Source organism: Oncorhynchus kisutch, linkage group LG8 (genome assembly GCF_002021735.2).
Source record: "Oncorhynchus kisutch isolate 150728-3 linkage group LG8, Okis_V2, whole genome shotgun sequence".
Lineage (NCBI taxonomy): Eukaryota > Metazoa > Chordata > Actinopteri > Salmoniformes > Salmonidae > Oncorhynchus > Oncorhynchus kisutch.
Window position 1 is genome coordinate 53,536,325 of NC_034181.2, and position 10,025 is coordinate 53,546,349.

A 10,025-nucleotide genomic window follows, 5' to 3' on the forward strand; every position below is an offset into this window, starting at 1 on the left:
TTTAACACCACCGGTGCATGTAATCTCCCATTAGTAATGTTTTACGAAATCCAATTCCAACACAGAGCTTCGTGTTAAATTCTGCCTGTTGATTGCAATTGGCCTGTATGGTAAAAAAAATATATATACATTTTTAAAATATTTGAAATTACTTGAATTCCTGAATTCCCACCAAAATTCCTGGATATTATTGATTTCATGTCTCTCATTCAAAGTGCTCTGTAGTTTAGTTGGTAGAGCAAGGCACTTGCAATGCCAGGATAGTGGGTTTGATTCCTGGAACTACCCATACGTGAAATGTATGCACACATGACTGTAAGTCACTTTGGATAACAGCGTCTGCTAAATGGTATATATTTATACATTATATATATACACTGCTCAAAATAATAAAGGGAACACTTAAACAACACAATGTAACTCCAAGTCAATCACACTTCTGTGAAATCAAACTGTCCACTTAGGAAGCAACACTGATTGACAATAAATTTCACATGCTGTTGTGCAAATGGAATAGACAACAGGTGGAAATTATAGGAAATTAGCAAGACACTCCCAATAAAGGAGTGGTTCTGCAGGTGGTGACCACAGACCACTTCTCAGTTCCTATGCTTCCTGGCTGATGTTTTGGTCACTTTTGAATGCTGGCGGTGCTTTCACTCTAGTGGTAGCATGAGACGGAGTCTACAACCCAAACAGGTGGCTCAGGTAGTGCAGCTCAACCATGATGGCACATCAATGCGAGCTGTGACAGGAAGGTTTGCTGTGTGTCAGCGTAGTGTCCAGAGCATGGAGGCACTACTAGGAGACAGGCCAGTACATCAGTAGACGTAGAGGAGGCCGTAGGAGGGCAACAACCCAGGAGCAGGACCGCTACCCTCCGCATTTGTGCAAGGAGGAGCAGGAGGAGCACTGCCAGAGCCCTGCAAAATTACCTCCAGCAGGCCACAAATGTGCATGTGTCTGCTCAAACGGTCAGAAACAGACTCCATGAGGGTGGTATGAGGGCCCGATGTCCACAGGTGGGGGTTGTGCTTTACAGCCCAACACTGTGCAGGACGTTTGGCATTTGCCAGAGAACACCAAGATTGGCAAATTCGCCACTGGCGCCCTGAGCTCTTCACAGATGAAAGCAGGTTCACACTGAGCACATGTGACAGACGTGACAGAGTCTGGAGACGCCGTGGAGAACGTTCTGCTGCCTGCAACATTCTCCAGCATGACCGGTTTGGCGGTGGGTCAGTCATGGTGTGGGGTGGCATTTCTTTGGGGGGCCGCACAGCCCTCCATGTGCTTGCCAGAGGTAGCCTGACTGCCATTAGGTACCGAGATGAGATCCTCAGACCCCTTGTGAGACCATATGCTGGTGCGGTTGGCCCTGGGTTCCTCCTAATGCAAGACAATGCTAGACCTCATGTGGCTGGAGTGTGTCAGCAGTTCCTGCAAGAGGAAGGCATTGATGCTATGGACTGGCCCGCCCGTTCCCCAGACCTGAATCCAATTGAGCACATCTGGGACATCATGTCTCGCTCCATCCACCAACGTCACGTTGCACCACAGACTGTCCAGGAGTTGGCGGATGCTTTAGTCCAGGTCTGGGAGGAGATCCCTCAGGAGACCATCCGCCACCTCATCAGGAGCATGCCCAGGCGTTGTAGGGAGGTCATACAGGCACGTGGAGGCCACACACTACTGAGACTCATTTTGACTTGTTTTAAGGACATTACATCAAAGTTGGATCAGCCTGTAGTGTGGTTTTCCAGTTTAATTTTGAGTGTGACTCCAAATCCAGACCTCCATGGGCTGGTAAATTTGATTTCCATTGATCATTTTTGTGTGATTTTGTTGTCAGCACATTCAACTATGTAAAGAAATAAGTATTTAATTAGAATATTTCATTAATTCAGATCTAGGATGTGTTATTTTAGTGTTCCCTTTATTTTTTGAGCAGTGTATTATCATTCTGATGTAATTATATCATGGTTTATGTGCAGTCAACATTTGATACATTTTCCAAATCCAAAAAGTGTTGAATATCTTGCTCCATTATACAGCTGTTACATTTATCAGAACTGTATTTTTGACCTTTTATACATTTTGACGACCCTTTCTAAAACAACCGTATGTTGTCATAGAATCACATGTTTACCTTCAAAGCTACATAACATAGTATATTACATAAAGAAGGTTGCTGTGACGACAGCAATTTGAGTCTGCGTCATGTTGATTGGTAACCTCACTCCTCAGATTGAAATGGCTAAGACGTTATCAAGAGGGCGGTCACATGTGATTGCGAGACAGAGGATTCGAGATCACTCCCAGTGGCGGGAGAAGTGAGAAGTGCTTACCTGTAGCAGTTGTTGTGGAACTTGTTGTAAGAAGACAGTGTGATGAGGCCTCCCCAGGCTGCTGACAGAGAGAAGAAGATCTGGGTGGCAGCATCCTTCCACACCTAGAGTTACACACACTCACTGTTAGACACAGAAGGATGGGCGGAGAAATGTGTGTGTGTGAACGCATTTGTCTGTGAGTCTATTTGTGTGCCTGTGCGCACTTACGTGTGTGTATGTATACCTTAGCATCATTGAGTTTCTCCCACTTGGGTGTGATGAAGTAGAGGATGCCGTCACCAGCCCCTGGGAGGGTCACTCCTCTGAACAACAGAATTACCAGAACCACATAGGGGAACGTAGCTGTGAAATACACCACCTAGGAGATGGGAGAGGAAGAACAAAACGAAGGGAGAGTTAGCAGGTTGTGTGATAATGCACTGATTCAACACTTTCAGTTTAAAAACAAACCCACTAGAGAGCAACATTACATATTAATTCACAGAACTAAACACTTTCTTTTATGGTTCTGGGATTTCACAGAGGGAAATTATTCAAATCCAAAGGAGGTTAAAGGAGGTACCACATGAGCAGAGAGAGAGAGATATGTATCTTACTTTCCCTGATGACTTGATTCCTTTGGCCAGGGAGAGGTAGACTATCAACCAGGCCAGCAACAAGCAGCCTGCGAGGGGCCAGCGGATGTCTCCAGGGTACTCTATCCCTTTGGAGATGTGCAAGACATTATACCTAGAGAGAGAGAGAGAGAGAGAGAGAGAGGTGGGGGGAGAGAGAGAGAGAGAGAGAGAGAGAGAGAGAGAGAGAGAGAGAGAGGGCGAGAGAGAGAGAGAGAGAGAGGGGCGAGAGAGAGAGAGAGAGGGCGAGAGAGAGAGAGAGAGAGGGTGAGAGAGAGAGAGAGAGAGGGTGAGAGAGAGAGAGAGAGAGGGGCGAGAGAGAGAGAGAGAGAGGGTGAGAGAGAGAGAGAGAGAGGGCGAGAGAGAGAGAGAGAGAGGAGAGAGAGAGAGAGAGGGTGAGAGAGAGAGAGAGAGAGAGAGAGAGAGAGAGGGCGAGAGAGAGAGAGAGAGGGCGAGAGAGAGAGAGAGAGAGGGCGAGAGAGAGAGAGAGAGGTGGAGAGAGAGAGAGGGCGAGAGAGAGAGAGAGAGAGGGCGAGAGGGCGAGAGAGAGAGAGGGCGAGAGAGAGAGAGAGGGCGAGAGAGAGAGAGGGAGAGAGAGAGAGGGCGAGAGAGAGAGAGGGAGAGAGAGAGAGAGAGAGAGAGAGAGAGAGAGAGAGAGAGAGAGAGAGAGGGCGAGAGAGAGAGAGAGGGTGAGAGAGAGAGAGGGCGAGAGAGAGAGAGGGCGAGAGGGCGAGAGAGAGAGAGAGGGCGAGAGAGAGAGAGAGGGCGAGAGAGGGAGAGGGCGAGAGAGAGAGAGGGCGAGAGGGCGAGAGAGAGAGAGAGAGGGCGAGAGAGAGAGAGAGGGGCGAGAGAGGGAGGAGAGAGAGAGAGAGAGAGAGGGCGAGAGAGAGAGAGAGAGGGGGGGAGAGAGAGAGAGAGAGAGAGAGAGAGAGGGCGAGAGAGAGAGAGAGGGGGGGGGAGAGAGAGAGAGAGAGAGAGAGAGAGAGAGAGAGAGAGAGAGAGAGAGAGAGAGAGAGAGAGAGAGAGAGAGAGAGAGAGAGAGAGGAGGTAATTTCCCAATCACATAAAACAGTTATTTCAGATCTGACATTTATTATTCCTACATGTCAATCATGTAGGAATATAGTGTCTATACAGCCCAATAACTGTGGCCTAATTATGTTAGAAAGGAAACCAACATTTACAGTATAGTATGAGAAATCACAAGTATCATCAGCCAGCAGGCCTACTTCAAATATAGAACCTCTATGTAAATATGATGCAAGTTATTATTATTATTATTTTTTTTTAATTACTATTAATTTTTTAGCTGTTGTATTGTTTGCAAGGAGAGCTTGCAAGTATGCATTTCATTATACTGTGTACACTACACTGTATCCTTTGCATATGAAAAATAAACTTTGATTTGACTTACTTGAAGTACTCCTCGCTGGGGCTGACGTAAGTTTTGTTATCCGGATAGGTCATGTTAACCAGTTTGGTCAGGTTTCCAATGGCTTGAGCCGACAGGCAGAACGAGCTGTTCTTTACAGAGGTAATGTTTTTATCATGGAGGATGCACGTGTCTGTCACAACCAGGACAGACAGACAGACAGGTTTACATTCACTGTATCGAATCAGAGAAAATAAACATCTCAACAGTGACAGACAGACAGACAGCTTAATAATCTGGTTTAAAAAACTGTATCAACTCTCACAATTTTATCAGGTGGTGGGTATAATGTAGAATAGATTCTTGCCCAGCACGTTTTATATGTGTAATGGTTATTTTTCTTGTAACAGAACTGTAAATACCAGTTGTGCTTATTATGAAATAACCTTTTTTTCCCAAATGTAGCGTACACTTAGAATAAACGTAGAAACGTTAATCATGTTTGACAGAGTAGATCTAATTTCCCTTTGTATAATCATCATAAGTTTTTTATATTACCAATGAAACCTATGGGTTGACACAGCCTCAATGCCAGTGCAGACTCCTCAGAGGAGGAAGGGGAGGACCATCCTCCTCAGTGAATTTCATAAAAAAATGTAAACATTTAAAAATGTATCCTTTTTAGATAAAACTATACTAAATATAATCACATCACCAAATAATTGATTGCTTTGGGGGATTGGACTGGGGGTGTCCTCGGATGGGGCCACAGTGTCTCCTGACCCCTCCTGTCTCAGCCTCCAGTATTTATGCTGCAGTAGTTTATGTGTCGGGGGGCTGGGGTCAGTTTGTTATATCTGGAGTACTTCTCCTGTCCTATTCGGTGTCCTGTGTGAATCTAAGTGTGCGTTCTCTAATTCTCTCCTTCTCTCTTTCTTTCTCTCTCTCGGAGGACCTGAGCCCTAGGACCATGCCCCAGGACTACCTGACATGATGACTCCTTGCTGTCCCCAGTCCACCTGGCCATGCTGCTGCTCCAGTTTCAACTTCCACCTGACTGTGCTGCTGCTCCAGTTTCAACTGTTCTGCCTTATTATTATTCGACCATGCTGGTCATTTATGAACATTTGAACATCTTGGCCATGTTCTGTTATAATCTCCACCCGGCACAGCCAGAAGAGGACTGGCCACCCCACATAGCCTGGTTCCTCTCTAGGTTTCTTCCTAGGTATTGGCCTTTCTAGGGAGTTTTTCCTAGCCACCGTGCTTCTACACCTGCATTGCTTGCTGTTTGGGGTTTTAGGCTGGGTTTCTGTACAGCACTTTGAGATATCAGCTGATGTACGAAGGGCTATATAAATAAATTTGATTTGATTTGATTTGATTGCAAAAAAAGGTCTACAGTAGCCTCAACAGCACTCTGTAGGGTAGCATGGTGTAGCTGGAGGACATCTAGCTTCCATCCTCCTATGAGTACATTGACTACATTACAAAACCTAGGAGGCTCATGGTTCTCACCCCCTTCCATAGACTTACACAGTAATTATGAGAACTTCCAGAGGACATCCTCCAACCTATCAGAGCTCTTGTAGCATGAACTGACATGTTGTCAGCACAATCAAAGGATCAGAGAATTAATCTAATACTGAAAGCATAAGCTACAGCTAGCTAGCACTGCAGTGCAAAAAAATGTGATGAACTAATTAATTTCTTCCTAAATGAAGGAGAAGCAAGAGAGAAATAGAGAGAGAGATTTAGATTTAGTTATATTAGCTATGCTGCCTATGATGTTACTTTAGCTAATATGGTGACAATGATGTATGCTGTGTGTAGCGGTTTGGCTTGGAACATTTTTTTTGCCTGGTCATACAGCTGATGTCTTGTGCATTGAAGTCCACATGTGAAGGGAAGAGGTGAAAGGTGGAGAGCACACAACGTAGATGGGAGAAGGAATACAATGTGGCTGCTATGAAACTGAGAACTGTATTTACCCATGATCAGGGGTGTAGCAGTCATTTTGGCCTGTTTATGAGTTGTGTATATGTTGTCTGACAAGGGTTGTTCTGACTTGTTTTGTACACTAGAGAGCACTATATGTTGGGGTCATGGGTTACTGGTCATGTGTGCATATAGGTAGCACAGGTGACCAGGAAGGTTTAGCACAGGTAAGAAGAGAGCACATACAGTTCTTACCGTATAACATAGACGGCTTATAGAATGCATCTCTCTGCACCTTTTGTGTAGGAATATGGGTTTTGGAGCTATTTATATACGCAATAAATGGGAACGCCACCCCAAAAGAGTAATGTTTGGAAAGCTGATTTTTATGGACGCGTTATGGACAGCTCTCTCCTGTGCCAGAGGCAGTTCATAGGGGATCGCCACTATAAGGAGTGTATTAATTCAGCCGATTCTGTTGAAAACATATTTCTTAAACAGAAGCAAGCGGAAGCAAAACGGGGATAAACATAACTGAATTTGTCCAAAAGAAACTCTTGTTTGCAACTGTTGGATTAATGATCACACCCACTGTCAGCTAGATGCAGGCAAGAGTGTGCAAGGCGGTATTGAATGCCACTGTCTGTACATGTGTCACATCAAATTGTTCTCTCGACCTGTGTGCACCTACGTTGTAAACTTTCATTCATAGACTAGGTTGTAGCAAACCTCATGATGGGTATAGGGACAATTTGAGTATCATGTAGTAGCCTTAACCTATCGCTGTTACATTTAACTGGGTGAATGGAATATGAATGACAGTCATCCAATATGCTGTAATAGAAATAAGACAATGCTCATTAAAAAAAATCATCTGAAACGGCACTGACCGCCACTGATCAATGCTATTCAAGGATACAGAGGAGAAAGACCAGGGAGAGTACAGTTACTGTAATTGACCAGGAGAGGGCAGTCTGGCGCACACTGCGGCACTGCAGCAACTATACTACAGTAAATGTGTCAAGCAAGCAACTTTTGTGCTGAATTCACTAAAATGCAACAGTCAAAACAGGCATTTTCTTAATCAAATTTCGATTTTATTTTTTTTCCCCCATGCAATTGGGAGAAAATTATCCGGTCATACTGGGAGCCTTTCTTTTATCAATTTATCATCTTTTTTAACAATAAATTGTAGCCCAATGTAACCTAAAAACAATTACTCATAATTGCACCAGTGAAAAACGAATTTGTCTACTTAGCCTACAACTTAATATGGAAAATACACATTTTGTATTACTGCTTTGTGCTCATGACGTGGTTAGGGTAGAATAAAGATATAACCAGGAGAAAAAATATCACACATGTAACCTACACACAGTTGAAAAAAGAACTTGAGACCCACAGAAGAAATATAAAAATCTATATAATAAACCTAGTAAGCAAAAGTAGCACTTTTGGATGTAAATTAAACTCGAAAACAATGCTTAAAATAACTGGACACTCGACACTATAGGTCAGGTTACAGAAAGAGACCTTAGCTGAGGGGTGCGTTGCGCATTGCGCAATGGTGATGGGATGCCTATGTGTATGTGTGTACGCGCATGCATGATAGTGTGTGTGCGTTCTGGCGCATTGTGGTCTTACCTAAGAGAAGCATGTCTTTGTCCTTACAGTCCAACGTGTTCCACTCGTTCATACAGTTAGCCCATGGCAGTGAGCCCTTCAACGAAGCGAACAGGTAGTACAGTGTCCAGCACATAATAATGTTATAGTATATGGCTATCAAGACAGATATTATCAACATGGCAATCCCGCAACCTAAAATAAATAAATGAGACGAAATATATAAATTACTCTTAAGCAGGCAAAAGAGCTTGATCAAAAGTTATTATATCATAAAAAATAGTTTTTATTTTTTTCTGAAGTTAGAGTATGTTACATGTTTTAAATACGTTACTTTATGAGTTTGGATCGCAGCCTGTATATGCGTAGTTTACCTTGCAGAGCCGGGATGGCTTTCCACACGGACACGGGGCCCTGGCTGGCAAACTGACCCAGGGAAACCTCCAATAAAAAGATAGGGATCCCGGCGAGGCACAACATTATCAGGTAGGGGATCAAAAAAGCACCTATATACACCGGGAAACGGGAAACATTTCAAAGTAACGCACAGGTACAACTGAAAAGAGATTACTCCAACTTGGCACACATGATTTAAACAGAAGGCTATAATAGACTTAATTCGACTTCCTTTCTCATTAAATAAAGAGATTATGTATAGCGGGTAATAATGAAATAAATGTGACATATTACTAGGGCCATCTTCATTTCAATTTAGTTTGGTCTACACTCTATGCATTATTGTATTGTAGTTACCTTATACAACTAATTAGGCTACATACAAGGGAAGAAAATAAGTATAACACCTGCGTTGTAAACTTTCATTCATAGGTTAGGTTGTAGCAACCTCGTGATGGGTATAGGGAAGATTTGAGTATCAGTATCATGCCTTAACCTATCGCTGTTACAATTTAACTGGGTGAGTGGAATATGAATGACACTTATCCAATATGCTGTAATAGAAAAAAGCTCATTAAAAAAAATCACGTGTTATATTTATTTGCTTCCTTTGCATGTAGCCTAATTAGTTGTGTAAGGTAATTAATGAGTGTAGACCAAACTAAATTGAAATGAAGATGGGCCTAGTAATAATAATAATCACAATAATATACATAATATTTTATTTACAGATCTGATTATCAATCATAAAGCCTAAATAAATGAACTAAAATCCACGAGAAAGAGTAGTCTCCTAGAAGCTGAAAAATAATGTTAGCTAGACGCGTTCTATAACTGTTTAGAGCATTTGTCATAATAAAAAGTCGCCTATTTTCTTTGAGAAGAAAAAGCAAACAAACAGGAAAGTCAAGAATATGTTTTCCGACACTCATTTCAACTCCAATGATATTAGCCTAGCAAGTGAATGAATTAAAGTAATGTATTTTCGTTTGACAATGTTAAAATACGTTAAGCATACTGTTGTTTAAACAATGGCAAAACAACCATACAAATCATCCAGGATAGGAACACAATTAAATCGACTTATTCCCATTTTGTTCCTCGAATTTAATTAAATCGTCAATTTCGTTCATATCAATTATGGGTGATGCCAAACATCTAAATCTATCATTGTGGAGCAATGGAATATCTAAGTCAAATAACACTGATACATTTTGTGATACGTTTTATTCATTTTCCGCATTTAGGTGCTTGTGCATTTACAACTTTAGTGACATTTGCAGTGCAGGTACATTCTCAACTCAACACTCCCCTTACCTCCACCATTTTGGAAGGCAAGGTATGGAAACCTCCACACGTTTCCCAGTCCCACGGCATAACCAACCATGGACAGGATGAAATCCAATTTATTAGTCCAGTTTCCCCTGGCCTTATTCTCATCTCCACTCTCGTCCTCCTGGGAAAAACAGTGGATTTTAGTGGTTTCATGTACATTAAGTAACCACATTGGACTTCAATTTAGTATAGCCTATCATTAAAACGTCTCAGATCCCAAACCCCTTGCCTTTCTGGGCGAACGATTCGTTTCGTTATTCGATCTATTAAAATGGCCACAAGTATAGGCTATTTGCAACAGTCAGAAAATACAAATGCACTCCGTTTCAACGCACACAACAATCACGGGAATACCACTATTTGATTGATGCGAGCATTTTAAAACATGACAGGACA

The 10,025-nt window shown here is 42.6% G+C and overlaps 1 protein-coding gene across 1 annotated transcript in view; it reads right to left on the reverse strand.

Annotated features, from left to right (window-relative positions):
* The window catches only part of LOC109895302 (sodium- and chloride-dependent glycine transporter 2-like), a 45,753-nt gene extending 36,017 nt beyond the window's left edge, over positions 1-9,736 (reverse strand). Inside the window, exons 1-7 of the mRNA XM_031830547.1 lie at positions 9,612-9,736; positions 8,273-8,404; positions 7,920-8,093; positions 4,380-4,530; positions 2,948-3,080; positions 2,575-2,709; positions 2,349-2,452 (exon numbers count right to left, since the gene is read on the reverse strand). Of these exons, the coding sequence (XP_031686407.1) occupies positions 2,349-2,452; positions 2,575-2,709; positions 2,948-3,080; positions 4,380-4,530; positions 7,920-8,093; positions 8,273-8,404; positions 9,612-9,681 (899 nt within the window). The 5' untranslated portion in view covers positions 9,682-9,736. The remainder of the gene's footprint in view (positions 1-2,348; positions 2,453-2,574; positions 2,710-2,947; positions 3,081-4,379; positions 4,531-7,919; positions 8,094-8,272; positions 8,405-9,611) is intronic.
* Between the last annotated feature and the right edge of the window lie 289 nt (positions 9,737-10,025).